Source organism: Monodelphis domestica, chromosome 4 (genome assembly GCF_027887165.1).
Source record: "Monodelphis domestica isolate mMonDom1 chromosome 4, mMonDom1.pri, whole genome shotgun sequence".
In the NCBI taxonomy this organism is placed as follows: Eukaryota; Metazoa; Chordata; class Mammalia; order Didelphimorphia; family Didelphidae; genus Monodelphis; species Monodelphis domestica.
This window is the reverse complement of record NC_077230.1, coordinates 10,219,394-10,239,958: the sequence shown is the minus strand read 5'-3', so window position 1 is coordinate 10,239,958 and position 20,565 is coordinate 10,219,394. Positions and strand designations below refer to the sequence as shown.

The following is a 20,565-nucleotide window of genomic DNA, read 5'->3' as shown; positions in this document are numbered from 1 at the left end:
AACTTTTCCTAAGTGAAGGAAGCACAGACAGAAATGATCAGACTGCATTTGATGTTTGAAAAGTCTTGGGCTGATGCCAGTTAGTTCACAAGCTGTAAATACGAATATGTTCTAAATGTAATTCAATTCAGTCAGTCCATAAGCATTTATTAAGTGCTTAGTAATGCTGTGTTAAGTGCTGGGGAGACAAAAGAAAGGCAAAAGATAGACCCCGAAATCAAGGAACTCCTAGTCTAATGGGGGTAGACAACATGCAAACAACATATACACAGGATAAATAGGAAGTAATTGTCAAAGGGAAGGCACCAGAATGAGGCCTGGGAAAGGCTTCCATTAGGTTAGAGTGTAGCTGGGACTTGAAGTAATCCAGGGATTTCAGATATGAGGGACAGTCATGAACAGGGTAAGAGATGGAGTGTCTTGTTTGAGGACCGGCGTCACTGGAGAAAAGAGTACCTAGAGGGATGGGGAGACCAGGTTAGAAAGAGCTTTGAAGCTAAAAAGAGCATGAGGAATGAAAAGCATAGAATGACTAGAGGCAGAAGACTGACAGCAGGCTATTCCAACAGTTCAGGTATGAGTTGATGAGGGCCTGCATTGGAGTGGTGGCAGAATCAGAGGAAAGAAAAGTGAAACGTTTGAAAGACGTTCCAAAGGTGGAATCACCAGGCCTTAGCAAAAGACTGGATAAAGGGGGCAACAGTGAGGAGTGTTGAGGATGACACTAGGTTGTGAGCCTCAGGGACTGGGAGAAAAATGTGTGTGTGAGTTTGAGTTGTGTCATACGGAGGTCTACAGAGAGATTAAGCCTTAGTAAGTAGTTCTGAGAATCATGGAAGCTGTTGAGATCACCAAGCAAAGTAGTATAGAGGGAGACACCTAAGTTGGAGAGTGTGACCTAGATGGGGAGCTAGCAAAGGAAACGGATAAAGAGTAGTCTGATAGGAAGGAGAGCAGAGTCCTAAAAACCTAGTAGAAAGTATCAAGAGAGTGATCAACAGTGTCAAAGGCCACAGAGAGGGTCAAGAATGATTAAAACTGAAAAACTGCCAGTGGATTTGGCAGATGATTGGTAACTGGAGAGAACAGTTTCGCTTGAATGAGGAAATGAGAAGTCAGATGCAGAGAAATACAGAGAGAGTAAGATGAAAGTAAATGGAGGCACCTATTGCAGATAGCCTTTTGGTGGAGTTTAGTCATAAAAGGCAGAAAAGCAATTAATTGTTAGAACAGGGATGGAAGGACAAGTGAGGGCAAACATTCAGTAAAAAGCAGGATTGCTAGGTACTGGAGCATGATACACAGAGAAATAGCAGAATTCTTGTCTTCAAGAAACCTCAGGAAATATCTTTGGTTTTTTACCCTAAATAACTTTTCCAAGGGCTCTATATAAATCAGTACAATTTGAAGCAAAGTTCCAATTTCTTGACCCTACTCCAATGTTATATACATAAGAACATCTCACCTTCCTTTTAGCCCATTTTCTCCCTCCCAAGTCTTTTACCTTTCTTGTCAAGAGTTCTTCTGAAAAAATTCCAAGACATGGGGGGGAGGGGGGAGGGAAGTAAAGGAAGTGAAAGGATTCCAGTAGCAAACCAGGTGAAGAGATATGATTAAGATCCAACAAAATCATAATGTAGGAAGGCAACCTGACATGATGGACACTGAAGAAAGGAGGACCTGGATTTAAATCTATCTCACACCCGTTCTAGCTGTGAGACTGAGTTAAATCACTTGATTTAGCTGTGCCCCAGTTAACTCAAAAGGATTGGACTAGACAGTCTCTAATTCACTCAAGTTCTAAATGGAGGACCCCATTTAGTTCCCAACTTAGACTTGCTCTCAAAAAATGTATTCTATTTATCTGCTACATGAAGATAATTTAAATCAATGGTCTTAACGAAGACATAAAAGAATGTACCTAATACTCAAGGATTTGGGAATTCTTTATCACTGTGGCTCATGGATAGAGATCACAGCACCTCTGGTTTTCATACATGGTCTGTGAGAGTTCTTATAGCTAATAAACCTAACATCTTGGAGTCACACCAGTGATGTGTGTCTGTGATATATAAACAAAATCTGTGAAAAAATAATTGTTTCATGAGACAGATTGAGATATGTAAGGCTGTGCGGTGGTAGAAAATGGGTTCTCCTGGCTCTGCCATGACTAGCTGTTGACATCTTTTGTAAAATGGGCATATTGCAACCTAGCTCAGAAGTTGAGTGATAATATTATAATGTGATATTACGTAAGAAAGCTTTGTCAGCCGACCAGTACTATATAAATGTCCACTCTATACTATTTACTACCAACTCTATCTGGCATAATATTATACTTTCAATACCTGGTTCTTAGAAGTCCAATTTTTCAGACTGACTTCCCAATTCCCTCACCCCTGCACTACTGATACTGACCAAGGCTTACTTCCCATTATCTTCCCAACCTCAATTCTAATCAGAAATTCCCATCTCTTTACATACTCCCCCCACGGTCACTTTCTAGACTTTTCCCTCCACTGCCGCGGCTGCTTAAATTAAAAAAAAAAATTCTATGCTTCTAAGGTCCCTGTCGTCTCCTCTGTCTCATCTAGGAGTGCACACTAGCAGCTCCGGCCACCTCCTCTCCACAACACCCCATTTCTAAGTGCCGCCGCCGGGCCAGAGCGGTGCATGCCGCTCCCCACGGGTGCCCCATGTGCTTTTTCCCTTCTACCAGGGTCCCCGTTTCCTTCCCCCGCCTCGCACCCCATCCAGTCAGCCATGTGGCGTGTGATCGCGCCGGCCGCCTCCTTTCTCCCTCTGCCCCCCCCCCCCCGGTGGGGTGGCGGCGACCCCCGCGTTGAGGTTTACCTGTCACTCTCTGAGTTTTCACGCTAATGTACTGGCGCAGTTTCTTTGCCGCCCGATCCCTAATCAGCTTCTCGTTAGACGCCAGTCTCTGGGCAAACTGGATTTCAGCCGGCTGCATGGCTGGGGCCATGATGCCCCAGGAACATCCCCTTCCTTCCTCCCTCCCACACTACTGCCTCTCTCCGCCTCCTACACCTTTTCCTTCTCAGTCGCTGCTGCCACCACCACCACCGCCGCCGCCGCCTCCTACTGCAGCCGCAATTGCGCAGAGGCCACGGACGGGCCCGAGCAGCAGCGGGCGGTCGATCCGCGCGTCACGTTCTAAAGAACGCGGGTTGATGACGTCACAAAGGGGGGGCTGCTGCGGTGCGAAGCGGCTGCCGAGGTAGGAAGCTCGGCGGAGTGAGCCGAGCCTAGCCGAGTCCAACCTAGGAGCCCGCCGAGCGTTCGAACGTTGGTTTGACGCTTTGGTTCTCAGGTGCCAGTCCGCATCAAGATTTCAGATGCCCAGCCGTCTGGCAGCGTCCAACTCAGCTCCTCTCCCTTTTCTAAACAACCATTTCTCTAAAACTTTGTGCCCCCTGACTGGGCGACCCTCTGTTTAAAAATTCGGAGTATTTCTTTAGTAAAGGGCAAATGCCTTTATCGTTCTCCGCTCTCTGCAATCTGGTGTCACCTTCTCTTTATCTTCCTTATCTGTCCTTTTTTAAAATGTCTCGTCTCCACACTAGTTACTGCCCAAAAGAGCTACCGTAGCCTCCAGACAACACTGCCTGGAATGACCTGTTTAAATCTAAAGCCCAATTCAAATGCCACAGCCTCTATGACGTCTTCCTTGGGTTGCCTTGCCTGGTGTACGTGTTTCAAATTACACTTGCCTTTTGCATCCTCATACGTGTGTTAATTCAATAATGTCCTGCTGTGAGAGGCGACTTGGTACTGTAAGTAGCCCAGATTCAAGTCCTGCCTCCTGCTACGGACATATTCTGTGACCTTGTATAAATCTTTTAACTTCTCAAATGATCTAGGCAGTGTAAAAGTTCAGAGAAATTCCTTTACTAATGCAATCGTAAGTCTAGTCTTTGTCACTATCCCCTTAGTAGACTATTAGCTAATATAATTACAAAGCTTGGACCAAGAAAAAATGCACGCAGAGGTGAGAGTCTGTATGGAGTATTGCATGTTCTGTCAGACTTGGTAGGTTTTCTTTAGCATTATTGCAAAGGAAGAATCTGGCAGCTAATTTGCACTTCTTACTCTCTGAAAATGTTCTAGGCTCCTGTTTGATTTTAATGGGGGTAGACCCTCATCCCTGATACACACAATGCTTACAGCAGAACTCTAAGACGACCACAAGTGGTATTGAGAAGCTATCGGCATTTCCTGGATTCGATTTCTATTTCCCATCTACATAACTTTGCCCTGTGCATAGAATAAACGACCTGCCTCACCTCCCATCTCATAGACTCCTTTATTTTCTTTAAATTGCAACTTAACTAATGTCTTCCCTCCCTAATGACTGTTCTGAGTCCATATGTCTGTGTGTGTGTATATATATATATATATATATATATATATATGCATGTGTTGCTCCTCCCGATAGAATGTAAACTTTAAATAGGGATTATTTAGGTTTTTTTCATTGACAGTTGATCAAAAAGTATTAAACACCTACTGTGTGCCAGGCATTTGAAACCCTGGATATATAAACAAAGGCAGAAAAACAGTCCCTGCTTTCAAGGAGCTCACAGCCTAATGGGAAAGAAGACAGGACCTACAAAAGCCCGTGTGCAAACAAGATATAGACAGGATAAATTGGGGGTTGTCTCAGATGGAAGGTACTGACTAAAGAGGGCTGGAAAAGGCATCTTAAAGAAGGTGGGACTTTAGCTGAGACTTGAAGGAAGCCAGAGAAACTAAGTAGCAGAGGTGAGGGGGAGAGATTTCCAGGGCAGAGTAGGCAGCTCGTGAAAATTCCATCATGGAATTTTCACGAATAAAGAACTGCAAGGAGGTCAGAGTCACTGCAGAGTGTGTAAGGTCAAGTCAATAATGAGTCAATGAGCATTTATGATTATGTGACAGGCAGGGTGCTAAGCTATAAGGACACATGGGCAAAAGATAGTCCTTGTTTTCAAGGAGCTAACAATTTAATGGAACCAAGCAAACAAAGTGTAACAAAAATAAGGTATAAGAAGCCTGAAAAGGGTAGGAAGGCACCCAGTTATAAAGGGCTTTAAAAGCCAAACGGATTTTATATTCAGTACTGAAGGTAATAGGGAGCCACTTGAGTTTATTGAATGCGGAGGGAGCAGGGTGAGATGATCAAATCTGTGCTTTAGGAAGATGGTCTTATCTGAGTGAAGACTGAATTGGAATGGAGTTGGGGGAAGCAGATTTGAGGCAGGGAGACCAAATATAGTTCCTGGCACTTAATAGGTGCTTAATGAATAATTATTGATTGATGTTGAGTACGTCAAAGATAATTTAGAAAGAAAGTCTTTGTCTAGGCCTTTGCCCTCAATAATGAAGAAAACTGGTAGAAAAATTAAAGTTTATTGAGGCATCCAAAGTAAAAAGCAAACAGAACTACTTTTTTTTTAGTTATTTTAAAGATGAATTTCATAATAAGAGAAGACAGAGTCCATTTCTAAAAGTGGATGGACTAGTGTTATCTCAGAATCGAGTTTACAGTCCAGGTGGATACAGATTTCTAAAAGGGAATCAGAACATATGTGGCTGCCCTTTCCTCTGCTGGAGTTGGCAAGTTCTTTAATCACCTCTGACTTGAGGTAAACTGGCAATAACTGTGACAGGGGGCTTGGGAGATCATGGATGTACTCAGATACTCTAGGTGACTAGCTAAATTCTACCAAATAATCCCCCATTTGGTGCTAACCATGGTGTAGCACCACAAAAGAATTCATATTGCTCTTCTCTCTGTTATATCATTCTCATCTCTGTTCTGTGTATATAATTTGGAAATTGGCTTGGGAACAACTAGTCAAAGGAAGGTGCTATAAGCATAAGTAACATACATGTGCCTATGAGGACACACAAGAGAAAACTCACAGATACTTTATCCAGTGACAAGTTCTATACCCCCAAACATCTGAAGCCCTTAGACATGGGACGTTCAATATAGTTACTCTTCGGGTATTCAAATAGTGGGGTGTCCATTTCCACCCACACTCCCCCTTTTATTATGGTTTCTTCCACAAGGGAGTCAGATCCTTGTCAAGAAAGGCAACTGGAGTTTTTTGGTGACCTTGGTGATATGAGGTCTCTCCAATTAGTATATAGTGAACGCTCTAAGTAGTTTAATCTGTAACCTGATTAGTTTGCCTCTGAGAGCCTATTTAACCATTTGTCTTAGGAGATTTATCAGTTTATGTCTCTGTTTAATATAATTTGTCCAACTTTTATGACACTGAAGGAAACACGGGATTATGAATTTGTAATACTCATGGTTATATTATATTGTTTTTTGTTGTAAGTTTAAGTCCCCTAAGTTATGGTCAGTAAAGCTTACTCAAATTAATTCTTCATGAGCAGCAGAGATTAGGATGATGCAACTGAGGATAGAGGAATGATATAGATCTGATTATGGTGCTGTACCATGTGTATGATTAGCACCAGAAGGGAGGAATTATTGAAATTTATGCTGACTCAGTGACCCCATTGTTCCTAGAACTGATTATATTCCAGGTATATACCTGCTATTGTGCTTTGCTTTGTTTTGCTTTGCAGATATGGTGAGGTTTTTGTTTGTTTGGTTGGTTTACAAATTGAAGGTCTGTGGCAACCCTGCATCAACAAGTCCCATTTTTCCCAACAGCATGTGCTCCTTTTTATGTTTCTGTGCATATATTGGTCCTTTTCACACTATTTCAAATTTTTAAAAATTATTGTATTTGTAATACTTATCTATAATCAGTACTTGGATGTAACTATTGTAATTGTTTTGGGGAGCCACAAACTATAAAGCCCATATAGATCTGCAAACTTAATCGATAAACGTTGTGTGTGTTCTGACCGCTCTACCAGCCAACTGTTCCCATCTCTCTTCCTCTCCTCCCACTTCCCTTATTCCTGGAGACACAACAACGTTGAAATTAAGGCCTACAATGGCCTCTAAGAGTTTAAGTGAAAGGAAGTATTAATAAATGGGGCAAACTTTGTTGTTATCTTATTTTAAGAAATTGCCAGAGTCACCCAAGCCTTCAGCCTTTACCACCCTGATCAGTCAGCAGCTATCAACACCAAGGAAAAACTCTCAAAGTTTATGAATCATTGAAAGCTCAGAGAATGGTTAACATTTTTTAGCAATAAAGTATTTTTTCCATTTGAAAAATTTTATTTAATTAATTGATTTAGAATATTTAATAAAGTATTTTTAGTTAAGGTATATTCATTGTTAAAAAAAACCCCAGTACTATTTCATACTTAACAGACTACAACAGAGTGTAAAAATAACTTTTATATGTATTGGGAAACCAAAAAGTTTTGTGTGACTTGCTTTATTACTGGTAATCTGGAGCTAAACATGCAATGTCTCCAAGGTATACCTGTATTGTTAATCAGTCTGTTGAGAGAGGCATCAACTAATCTGTGCATGTACTTTTTTTTTTTTAATAACTCTTACCTTCTGTATTGATTCTAAGGCAGAAGGGTGGTAAGGGCTAGGCAATTGGGGTTAAGTGACTTGCCCAGCACCTCACAGCTAGGAAGTGTCTGAAGCCACAATTTGAACCTAGGATCTCCTGTCTCCAGGCCTGGCTCTAGTCACTGAGCTTCCTAGGTGCCCCTGCACATGCACTTTGATCCCCTTGACCCACCTGCCAGATTGTGCCTCCCTGTTCATCCTATCCTCTTATCTCTAATCTCATTTCCTTATGATGTGGCAGTGGGGGAGGAGCTGAGAGGAAATGGTTTATCCTTTTATATAAAAGTGTACTTGTTAGATTTATCTTTCTCTTATTACAAAAGTCATCTTTAGAAGTGGCTGGTGATTTGAATCCTGCCCCGATCTCCAGCAGTCAATCTGTCAAGTGTGTTTTCTGCCTTGGCATAATTTTAATAAATTATTTTTAATTATTAAAAAAATGATGCATCTAGAGACCACACAATGAGCCTCTTCATAAACACTAAGAGCTAACCATGACAGGAAAATGTGAAGTACAATCCTATTTTTTCCTAGGCTATTCATCTTTAAGTTTTGTTCAGAATATGCATCCGACTAACTCTAATTCCCAAGGTCCCATCTTTTATTTGTTGAATTTTATTTTTCTTTATTTCTCCTCCTGCCACCTGTCAGGGTTCCTTTTTCTTTCCCAAGCCTTCCCCCTCCACCCCAACCCCCAGTTTGTCTACCCAGAAGTCAGAAGGGGCTTCTCCTGATCCCTATATGAATTTGAATGTTGATATTTGCTTGCAAAGGAGGGGCACTAAAATGCCTGCCTTGCAAGCATCTTACTTGCCCTGCCTTTTGTGTGCAGGTACTGTGTCATTTATACACAAATGAGAGGAAAAAATCTAGAATTTGGATTTAGAGACCTATTTCTAACTTTATCTTATCTGAGTTTGCAGAATTAAATTTTCCAATCACTGCACAATTGACTTACCACCATGGAAGGCTGATCCTGCCCATCATGGGGCAAAGGCCCAATATGCTGGTTGCAAATCAGAATAGAATTCCCTAGTGAACAACCCCGGGTAAAGTGTCATCCTGGCTAGCTCGCCAAAATTATTAAAAGAAAATCTCTGTTCAGGGCTTTAACCTCAATAATGGAGCAAATTCATGTAGGGAAAATTAAGTTTATTGTAGTATTTGAGGCAAAGACAAATGGAATGCAGACAGGCACCAAGTTCCAATTGTGTGCTGGTTGTTGGGTTTTTTTAATCCTTACCTTCTGTCTTAGAATATTGATTCTAAGGCAGAAAGGCATTAAGGGGTAGGCAATGAGAGTAAAGTGACTTGTCTAGGACCCCATGCTAGGAAGTACCTGAGGCCATATTTGAACCCAGGACCTCCTTTAGGCCTAGCTTTCTATCCACTGAGCCACTTAGATGCCCTTATGTGCTATTTTTAAAGACCAATTTTATAAAAAGAGAAGTCAATCTTTATTGGTACATATTTCCCAAAAGCTAGTGTTGTCTCACAGACAAGTTTATAATGCAGGTAGATGCAGATTTCTAAAGGGGGATCAAAGCACATGTGGCTGTCCTTTCCTGAACTCAGATTGATACATATTGTGATCATCCTGATGGGAAGGCTGGCACATACAGTCATGAAAGGGGGATGGGAGACCAGGTACAATCAAATTAACTTGGCTGTAGTAGCTAAATTCTATACAGTGATCTTAGAACAAGAAAACAGCTTTCTTACTGTTCACTACTCTTCATACTCGACATTCTATTTCCAACCTCCATGCCTTTGTCCACATGCTGTGCCCCTCTTCCCGGATGCTTCATAGATTTTCCTTTCTGTAAATCTCAGGCCAAGTGCCACCTCTTACATAAAGCCTTTCCTGATCTGCACTTCCCTGGTAGTTTAGGTCTGATATTGGTCCAAATTAGATAGTTGTAGATCATTCAACAGTTAATGAAAAACTACTTAGCCATAGCCTGGAAAAGATATAGCACTTAGTTTGTATTATAAGACTCTTTTTTTGTCTGCATATAAAAACTCATTCTTCAGGCAGAACTGTGGTCACTCGAGGGACTGGTTTGAAATGGTCTGGTGGGTGGGTCTTTTTACACCTTTAGGTGTAGAAATGGAGTCAACATATTTAATAGGTACGTATTGTTTCCTCTGATAGAACTTGAGTTCCAAGAGGGCCCAGTGATTTTGCTTTCTGTATGCCTACGGCATAGTGGATGCTTGCATTGCCTTATACTAAACCTGGACCTTATTAGGATGCTTGTTGATGGCCTGAGGTATGCTGCTCACATAGCACTACAAATTCAGTCTCCATGTTGGTACTAATGATCTGCCTAGTGAATTCTTGAAGGAATACATTTGCACGACTTGGTGCTTGGAGAAAGCCAACTTTGGTTCAAACATCATATACGGCATAATTTGTGACTGAACAGTTTCACCAGGCTGCTATGCCGTTGATTCTTACAGATACCTGAGAAGCCAGTAACAAACTAATCTTTTCAAACATTTGTTGATACAGTCTATCTTATCCCAGAACAAGAGACAGCTACATAACTTTTGATCTCCTAACCTCATCTCAGAGGAGGAGGAGCACTGTCACCAGGCTCAGTCTCCATTCCTTCCTGGTACTTCTATGAGAACAAATGTACGTTTCTAGAAATGGCCAATATGTTGATTTATGTTTGATGGCACCTATTTGTTATGATGGAAAGCTATGTGGATGATGATGATGATGGTGTGTGTATGTGTACATGTCATTTGGGAATGATAGTCGTTTTTTAAAAAGCAGCAATAAAACAACCATCCAACCAACAATGGAGATATTGGTTTGTTGTTCAGAGTTAGCCTCTAAATCCAAAAAACCTGGGTCAAAATCTTGCTTCTGAAGAATAATGGCTTTTGATTGTCTTCAAGTCATTTAATTGTTCGGGATCTCAGTCAACCCTCTTTCATATGATTATTGATTATGTAATTTGTTCTTTGACCTATTTATTTAGGATTTCACTTGCTAAGCCTAAGGATTTAGCTTTATCCCCGATAACACCCCACATATAACATTGCTACCCTGGTCCTCCAATGAGGTTCTCTAATTTGCTTAAGGGGAACAGGAAGGTGTCTAGGTTCTCTGCCAATACCTCTAGTCCCTACCAATGATGTCACTAAAGTATAGGGAGTAGGTCCTCTACATCCTAGTTCTTTTAACCACTGATAATGAAGGCTGAAATATCCCACAAATCCTGCCAAGTTTCTGTACATAATCAAAAGAATAGAGAAATAATAACTAGCTGACTGGAATGGGACTACCTTTTCATATAAGACAAAGTTGCTTAGATTCATACTTACGAGAAAACTTGTCACATCAGTCTTTAGACATAACCTACGTCTTTCATTGAGGTCTCTAAATATCAAGTACAGTGTCCCAGTCACACAGGACTAGGTTCAAACAAACTCAGCTTCTATACTCATTGTCTTTCCTAGAGTCTGCCCAGAAGAGAGCAAAACTTGACCAAAAGTTGCCCGAGGGCATTTAAAATATCAGTTATCCCAATTACACTGCAGTTTGCTTTCCCCAGTGGGCAAACAGAGTGGTCCACGGGTAAAGTGACATCAGGTCCCTAGAAACAAAGAGCAACAACTGCTCAAACAAATTACCCTTCCAAGATAAAAAGCATTTCTGAGAACCCTTACTTACCACCTTTTTCACTCTTACCCTTTACCTCTTACTGTTACCTTTTATTCTTTATTCTCCCTTTACTTACCACGTCTCCTTACCTCCTTACCTCACCTTATTTAATTACTTACTACACTAGCTACTCTGTTACTATATTCTCTTCTTTAAAAAAAAAAAACCAAAAACTCAACTTCTGTCTTAGAATCAATACTAGGGCTAGGCAATTGGGGTTAAGTGACTTGCCCAGGGTCACACTGCTACTAGGAAGTGTCTGGGATAAAATTTGAACCCAGGACCTCCCAAATCTAGGCCAGGCTCTTAATCCACTAAGCCACCTAGCTGCGCCACTATATTCTCTTATAATAAAGCTTATTTCCTTAGAATGAAGTCAGTTGAGTCATCAATCAATTCTTTGGATGAGACCCAATAAACATAAACACTATCATTAACAGTTGGGTTAGTTTTAACAAATGAATATTTACTTTAAAATATATTGATTATACAAACTTCCAAAACCCATGAGACCTCTATAATAGTAATAATAATTAATATTTACATAGCCCTTACTATGTGTCAGATACTATGCTATGCTAAGCACTTTACAATTATTATATCATTTGAGACTCCTTAATACCCCCAAAGGTGGGTGCTAGTTTATTTCAAATTTATAGATAAGTAAACTGAGGTAAAGAAGGTTAAGTGACTTGCCTAGGGTTACTCAGCTAAGTATATGAAGTTAAATTTGAACTCAGGTCTTCCTGTCTCCTGGCCCAGGACTCTATCTACTGTGCCACCTAGCGGAGAGGATTCAGTTCATAGTTCATTTTCTATATAACATAGTCCCAAATTTCATATCCAAAGTGTCTTTGGAGCTTGAGTCTCAGGCACCTTAGCTTCCCTGGGTCTCCCTACTGGGTTGGCAGGTTGCTAAGATGTGGGGGTAAGGTCAGGGAAAGAGGAGAGACAAATAGCTTAGGGGCATGATAGACAAAATTCATCTAGAGTGCAGCATGGAGAGGAATGAGACATATCTGCCCTGGGTGCCTTCCTTAAAGGGAGTAGCTCCCTAAATAGAGGGAGAGCAGAGGCAGAGGGTATTCCAATGTGTGAATTCTAGGATGAAATGAACTTTAGAAGGAGATGAGGCATGGGACAAGAATTATGGAGTATGATCTGTAAGAGGAATGTGAGTTTCAGTCAAACTGCAACAACTTGTTTGCCACGAAGGACATTCCATCTTTTATCTCTGAGCTTTTGAACAAGCTGTCTCTCTCACACCTGGCATGCACAGCCTTATCCCCCCTTTTCTTTTGCTTCTTAATTTTGTTTAATTGTTAAACATTTATTGTTTCCCTTCTCTCTACCCTGAAAAAGAAGAGCAAAGCAAAACCTTTATAACAATAAGTGTAGTCAAGCACAACAAATTCCCACAGTGGTCATGTCCAAAAATGTATCTCATTCTGAATATTAGTTCATTACCTCTCTGCAAGAAGTGGGTAGCTTCCTTATCACTAGTCTTCTACAATGTTGATTGGCCACTGAATTATCAGAGTTCTTCAGACTTGCAAAATTATTGATACTTTTACAATCCTGATGTATTATATTATAAACTGGTCTTGTGATTTTGCTCATTTTATTCTTGTAGCACAATAATTGCCAGAAGTCTATCTTATCTAATGTTCTCATTCTTAACTTCTTATTTTTGTTAGATTATTCTAGTTCTGAGAGGGGATATTGACATCCCTACTATTATAGTTTTACTCTCTGTTCCTCCCTGTAACACATTTAGTTTTCTCTTTAAGTACTTAGATCTCTCTCTGTCATTTGTTATATGCCTATATTTTAGAATTGAAATGAATTCATTGTCTATGAAACCCTTTGGCAAAATGTAATTTTACGAACTATCTCTTTTAATTAAATCTATTTTTTGCTATTTCTTTGTTTGAAATTATAATTGCTACCTCTGCTTTCTAAAATTCAGCTGAGGTGTAATAGATTACATTCTAACCTCTTATTTTAATTCTGTGCGAATCTTTGTTTTGAATGTTTTTCTTGTAAACATATTGTTGGATTCTGGTTTCTAATTCATTGTTACACTATTCTGTTTTATGGGTGAGTTTATGCATTATGATATTTTATATATCTCACTATACTACTCTCATACTTTTTTTTTTCCTCTTGGTCTTCTGCTTCTTCCTTAAAAAGGGTTCTTAATCTTTCTTTATCTCCTTTTGTACCCCCTTGTCCACCTTGATCTTTCAATCTCCAGACCTGAGGTTTGCTTTTCTTATTGAATTATCTGTCTCTGAATCTGATCCCCCTTTCCCCTCTTCCTGTTCTTTTTCATATTTTTGTTGATTTGAATGTATTTCTAGACTAAACTAGTTAGTTTAACATTGATCTGATCCTGAAAGCTGGGCTACTTCTATTGGCTGCTCTCCCTTGTTTTTTTCTCTTACATTTTTTCAGGGCTCAGGTTCAAGATCTACCTCCTCCACTTTCCAGTTGGCCCTCTCTCCCCACATACTTTGTAAATTTTGTTATTTTTTTGTGTGTAATATTGTTACACAAAGAAATCGTTTTTCTCTAAGGAAGACCCAAAAATGAAGAAATCAAACTTATGTCCAACTGACTGTCTTATGCTATATCAGTGATGGGCAACCTTTTGAGCTTGGTGTGTCAAAATTTGCCCCCAAAACGAGCTTAACTCAGGTGGTATGTCACTTCAAGGAAAAACCATAATTTTGTGATATTTATAGTTTAAATAACAAAAATTTATAATTGTAATATACAACTGTATTTAATAAACCAAAAACTAATTATTTAACTTACCTACTTAGTGACTTCTTTGTTCATCTGTCAGTCAGTTTCTTTTGTTGGTCTTGATATTGTTTAACTTGTGTGGGGTGCCGTGAACTAAGATAAGTGAGAGGGAGGGGGAATTCTTTATCTAACCTGCCTATTAGTGACATTTTTGTTGCTGAATTTCATTGGCTAAATCTTCAATTGAAGGTTGGTATTTTGTACACTTCAAGCCCAAGCAAGAGCTACTAATTTCATCTGTCAATCTGTTACTTTTGTTGATTTTGATATTATTTAATGCTGAGAATAAGGTCTCACAAAAGTACGTAGGGGGAAAAAATTGAGTAAAGTCATTGCTATATTTTTCAGGGTGCTAAAAGTGTCTGGTAATTGGTTCCAGGCACTCCTCCATTGCATGTGAGCAGGAGCCCTGCCCAGTCTTCCACTGGCCCTTCCCCAATCCAACCAGCCGGGGGGAAGGGGAAGCAGTGCGAGAGCAGCGCTAGCCTGCCTGTCCCTGCACACTTCTTTCCTGTGGGCTCCTCTTCCCCGCCCCTGCAGGAGTTCCCCACACCCCAGCCACTGGGCGCATGCCCCCCACCCCCACAGGGAGCACATGGACCAGCCCTTCCCTCCCCACCTCCCACCCCCAGGGCATGGCCACAGCCACAGCTGTAGGTGTGCAGTTCCCTGGATGGCTCCTGGGCCTCGAGGCTTGCTAAGCCCGCATGTGGCCCTACATCGAAAATTTGTGTCAGTGCTGACACATGTGTCATAGGTTCGCCATCATGGTGCTATATCCTTGTCTTGGAGAATGTGAATTTCCCCGTACATCCGCATTCACTACATTCTTTATGGTTTCTCCTATTTCTCTTTCTAACCCTGTACTAATCGATCACTGGCCATTTAGGAAAAAAAACTCCCCAGTCACCTCCTTTCACTCTCTCATTTCCAGGCTCCTCCACTCTCTACCCATGTCCCATTCAGAACTTTCCCAACCCTTCCACTGCCCTCTGAAACTGCCATATCACAGACTCAAACTTCCCTTCATTCTGAGCCTCTCTCTCATAATCCTTTCATTCAGCAGCCCTTACAGAAATCTGGCTGCCCTTTGATGACATTCCATTCCTGGCTGTCCTCTCTAGCCCCGGCTGTACCTTTCCTCACACAGACTGCCTCCAGGCACATACTCAGAATGGTTTTGGAGGGGGAGTCACAGTTCTCATTTTGCTTCAGTCCCTCCTTTCCAGCCTCTGTGTCCTGGTGCTGTTTTTTTAAGCCTTTACCTTCCGTCTTGGAATCAATACTATATATTGGTTCCGAGGCAGAAGAATGGTAAGGGCTAGGCAATGGGGCTTAAGTAATAGGCCCGGTGTCACACAGCTAGGAAGTGTCTAAGGCCACATTTGAACCCAGGACCTCCTGTCTCTAGACCTGGTTCTCAACCCACTGAGCTACCCAGCTGCCCCCATCCTGGTGTTCTAATGGACATGCTAGCCTCTGTGTGGCAGGTGAAATCTGAAATAACTGAGAAAACAAAGGTTCATGCTTCCAAGCATATTGATTTATTAAGCAATGCATACCAATTGCATAACAAATCAGAACCGGGCCTCTTCAGCTTGGCACTGGACCCCAAATACAGGGGAAAATAGGTTTGGGGGTATTAAAAGAGAATAATTAATGGAATGTAGCTATCTGTTTTCTAACAGAGGAAAGGTTAGGAGCTTTCTGAGTTGGAAGGAGGAGGGCGAATAGGTACAATTCCCTGAAATCAGAAAAAGAGGTATCCAGCTCCCCCCAGTGCTCAAGTGTCTATATTTAATCAAAGGACACAAGGAAACATTAACTGATGAACCAGAATGGATCCAAGATATATGGGTTGCCTGAGAAGAATCATGTGAGAAAACTCCTTGCATCATTCTTCAGATCTGACTGGGTTTCTGTTCAGCATAACTTAGGTTTTTAATTAGGGCTCTCTAAAGAACTGGTAGAGGTGGTCCAGCCTCCCAGCCATGCAGGGCGAAGTTCAAACAATGCAATACAATTTTCTCAAAAGACAGAAATTGGACTAGACCCTGACTGAATAGACAGGGAACTGGAGTAGAACTAGAATGACATCACAAGATGGGGTCCGTGTGTTTCACTTAAGTTCCCACAATCTTCCTTGTCCCTCTTTTTTTGAGCAGTCGCCTACTAGGAATCTTCTTTGTTCTTTGGTACTGTCTTGACAGGCTCCCACCAGATACTGGGGATCTGACTAATGACAGATCTTCTGGAGGGACATCCTGGTGTTGTTCATTGCCTTGGCACCTTTGCCCAGATCTGGCTCTGGGACAAATACCTTTGAGGAATTGATCTTGTTTCCAGGTGTGGTCCTGGCAAGCACTGGCCAGAGAGCAGAGCCCATGCCGACTTCAGACTCTCCCTTGAGAAGATCAGAGAATCTTCTATCTCTGGCTAGCTTCCTTCATAGACCTATACTAGACACCAATGTGCTTTCTGATGCTTCTACTTGGTATTACTAATCCAGTGCTTTTTTTTTTCATCTCTGATGAGGTATTTCCTGTGGAGCTGCACTTGGCTGGATAGAACCTTTATATCACTATCCTTTCTGGGACTCTAGTTCTTCCAAGCTCCTTATTCCAGCTTGCTCACTTATAATCTCCTGTATGATTCTCATTTTAAATTTAATAACTTGAAGCCATGCCATAAAATATATAGAGCACCAGCATTAAATAGGTGGGCCTTGGTTTTTAGGAGAATTTTGGGATAATTAAATGTAGTGAGAATGACCCCCCTACCCCTCAATATGTTGCTTGGGAATGTTGTTGTATGACCTGAAAGGAGGCACAATAGACATCTCTAGCCTCTTCTCCCCTTAGCCTTCTCTAGGAGACTATGGGGCCCAGAAGAAGAGTAGGTGGTTGGAGCTCAGACCGTTGGTCTCTCTTCTCTCTTCAGAGATAGAAAGAAGGTATCAGGTTAGAATTACATCTCTCTGCTCCCTTAAATATTGGTAGTCTAGAGGATATAGTTTTCAGGTTCAAGCTAAATTTCTGATCACTGTTCATTTCTTTTTAAAAATCCTTACTTTCTGGTAGCTCAGCTGGGTAGCTCAGTAGATTGAGAACCAGGCCTAGAGATGGGAGGTCCTAGGTTCAAATCTGACCTCAGACACTTCCCAGCTGGGTGACCCTGGGCAAGTCACTTGACCCCCATTTCTTTGCCCTTAACATTCTTCTGCCTTGGAGCCAATACACAGTATTGACTACAAGATGGAAGGTAAGGGTTTTAAAAAAATCCTTACTTTCTGTTTTAGTAACAACTCTAAGACAAAAGGCAAGAGCTAGATAAATAAGGTTAAGGTTTGTCTAGGGTCACATAACTAGGATGTGTCTAAGGTTAGATTTCAACCTAGGTCCTCCCAACTCCAGGCCTGGTGTTCTATCCACTGTGCTTCCTAGCTGCCCCATCACTGTTCAATAATGGGAAAAGAAGCACCAAAGCTTTATATCTAAGGCTTAACTCCATTCCCACCAAATACTAGTTCCCCAATGAATGCACAAAGCTGCTATCAAAGAAACCCATTTATCCAAATTGATAGTAAAGCAGAAAAAGCAGAAAGTATACGTGCGAGAATATTTGCCAGAAAACAGAGTGAAAGAGTGAAATAACTTAGCTTAATCAAGAAAGAGTCCTAGATCTTACACAAGAGAGGATTCTCCACATTCTTTAGTGTAGCAAGCTAGAAATAGGGATATGATAGAGACTGTTAGCTTCTCTTTTGTTAGCTTCTTCCCCAAATCTTATTTTCCCTTCAGCAACCTGAAGAGGGATCAGCATTATCAATCTTCTCTTTCTAATTTGGAGGTCAGAAGAGCCTGAAATCATTGGAAAGCCTGAAGAAACTGTCTCTAGGAGCCTGGTGCTTTACTTTCTCCCCTCTTACTAACTGTGTGCTCTCCCTCACGTAGGTGCTGGGGATTGATCACCATCAGTGAGGAGAGAATCCCATACCAATAGGATTTGGAACTTGGGTTACATTCCTCCCCTGGGTCAAAATTCTTTGTAGTCCCTTTGCAAAGATCATCTAGGGCAAGTCCAAAACTTGTAACTATACAGTATAAATAGAAGTATCAGCACTCAGGGCAAGGATGATTTTCCTGATATCCCTGGTAACCAACCTTCAGTGCCATTGAGACTAAAACAAAACAAATGCATATTAACAGTATATTCAGTAGACATGGTATGCTACAGAGCATCGTTTGGGAGGATACTATAGTGACAAGATGCCTAACTATATACAGAATATAGCACATGTACATTTTGAAAATTCTTATGTATCTATGGAACACAACAGTCAATCAAAGGCAATAAGCCTGGGTAACTAAAAACACAAAGCTAGCGAGCTGCAACAATAACAGTAGCCATAGCCCTACAATTTAACAAGCAGTAGCTTATACATAAAACAATGAACAAAGAGATACTGCTATGGCATGAACATAACACAAAACAGTCAAACGAATATAATAGCAACATGGAAAACAAGCACTCAAGCAAGTAATGACGTACATATGAACAGTAGCAAACATATGCAATTACATGCAAAGCACATTTCATATGGGAGATCTCTAGTGCTCTCACGGAGATATATGTATGAATGAACCAGATGTTTAGGTTTACTTGTAACATCACGAAAACCTAGTTACTGTTCTAATAGCCCTAGTTCTCTTGTCACTGATCTCTCTAGGTTCCTTTATGAAAGCCAGTAGTTGGGATGGGCAGAACATCAGGATCATTATAGATTTATGTGTCTACAACTGGGCCACCAGCTATATGAGGATGGCTATCAGTATGTCTGAGCTCTGTGGGTTGAATCTGTACCTTAAGGTGTACAGTTTGGGGCAGGCAAGGACTTGCTTCTGAGTTCAATTCTGCCCTGTAACAATTCATACAGTTTCCTTTACTGGACACATCTCTATGTCTGGGTTGAGAAAGTCTTTGTATAACTAATTGGTAGGTAGTCTCTTTTTCTCAGCCAAGAACTAACATGTCCATCATACAGAAAAATAAACTTTTCAGGCAATATTTGAATCCAGTCTTCTGACTCAAAGTCACTCTCAAAATTGAGATAGGAAATGAGAACCAGAGAACACAGGATGCTTTCGAGTTGCTTGATAGTGCTTCACTTGGTGACTAACTGATATTTGTACACTAGGTCTCATTATCTGGACAAGATTTGTGCAACATGGCTGATGGATGGATTTTGCCAGTTTTTAGATGAAGTTATTGAGGGTTTGTATTTACTTTAGAGTAATAATTGACATTTGAATAGCATTTTGAAGTTTGCAAAGTACGTTTCAGCATTCTCTCATTTGGTCTGTACCCTTATGAAGCGAGGCACTACTGACCTCGTTTTCACAAATTTGGAAACTGAGGCTGGCCCAGGGTCAAAGCTAGTTAAGTGAGGCATGATGTAAACGTTTTTCCCACTTCAGCCCCACACTGTGCCCGTTACACCAGGCTATCTACATCTCAAGCATACCAATCAGAAGCTGCACAAAGTCATGGAATTGGAACGGGTGAGAAGAGAGAGTCCATTATTTCATAAACAACTTTCCTAAACTGCAACAGCAGCAGGTTCACCTCTCGCTTCCCCACGAGGCCCCTCCCAACCTCAACTAGGCTCATTCAAGCTTGAAGAACTCCACGTGACGCTACCGCGCAGGCGCAAACCCCAGAGGAACATTGGCTGCGATGGGCGACACTACAGGCGTTTGGGTCGGCGGGGAGGAGACCTACCGGGTCAGTGAGGATGCCGAGGCGGCTCCGCTGCCTCCCGGTTTTTTCCAGAGCCTCGCAGCTCTTATGTTATTCCGTGTCCTAGGAGACGGGCTCCACACTTGAACCGCCGGCATGCTCTCGCGGCCCTCCAGCCCGGGGGTGGGGGTTGAAAGAGGGGGCGGAGCCTCCTGGGATTCCCTGCAGGCCCCTGGGAAGGCGGGGGAGTAGAGGGGAGGCTGGGGGCAGCCTGGCCCTAGCCTGCCTTGGAGGTGTGGGCGCCTTCCTGGTCTGTTTGGGGTTACTCCCGGAAAACTAGGCTTCCTCGTTTGTTTTGGGGGGACAAGCAAAAGTAGCCTTGAACAGACTGGGCTAACAACCTTTTAAATCATTAAGATGGGACGTGGAGAAAGGACTGTTCTGGGCAACCTTTGTACCTTTATCCTTTTTGAACCCCCGTTTTCATTTGAACTGTTTCAGGGCGTACTACAACTAAATCATTGTGTTCCAGCCTTAGTGATGCACTGGTGCGAGTTGGAATCCGTCCATGCCGCGTTCTGTACGATTAAGCATTTACATAAATAATCAGTTCTTGGAGACCCAAAGGGCAAAGAAGCCAGCTTTGGAGCTTCACTTCTAAAGCCATTCAGTGCCCTGGAACTGAGACTGTACTATACCACACTCCAGGGAGTGTTGTATTTCGTACTCCATGCGGGAAAGAGGGAGAGGCACATTAGCTGATAGTCCAATTAGAGGGACCCAGAACTTCTTGGAGAACTTAGGTGGGGTATTTTAG

General features: G+C 41.6%; 2 protein-coding genes across 9 annotated transcripts in view; one reads left to right on the top strand and one right to left on the bottom strand.

Annotated features, from left to right (window-relative positions):
• RRP1B (ribosomal RNA processing 1B) overlaps positions 1-19,918 on the bottom strand; it is a 55,149-nt gene extending 35,231 nt beyond the window's left edge. The window contains exon 1 of one of the 5 annotated variants that reach the window (XM_056797097.1): positions 19,791-19,918. Coding sequence is in view for 2 of the 5 variants with exons in the window: in XM_007493206.3 (XP_007493268.2) it covers positions 2,854-2,983 (130 nt within the window). In the remaining 3 variants the exon portion in view is untranslated. Of the gene's footprint in view, positions 1-2,853; positions 3,644-19,790 lie in introns of those variants that run through there. The other 4 variants (XM_056797098.1, XM_007493206.3, XM_007493207.3 and 1 more) reach the window with 4 other exon arrangements.
• The window catches only part of HSF2BP (heat shock transcription factor 2 binding protein), a 128,115-nt gene continuing 111,317 nt past the window's right edge, over positions 3,768-20,565 (top strand). For 2 of the 4 annotated variants that reach the window (XM_007493205.3, XM_007493203.3), the window contains exon 1: positions 18,981-19,793. In XM_007493205.3, coding sequence (XP_007493267.2) covers positions 19,746-19,793 — 48 coding nt within the window. In that variant the 5' untranslated portion in view covers positions 18,981-19,745. Of the gene's footprint in view, positions 3,923-18,980; positions 19,794-20,565 lie in introns of those variants that run through there. The other 2 variants (XM_056797100.1, XM_056797099.1) reach the window with 2 other exon arrangements.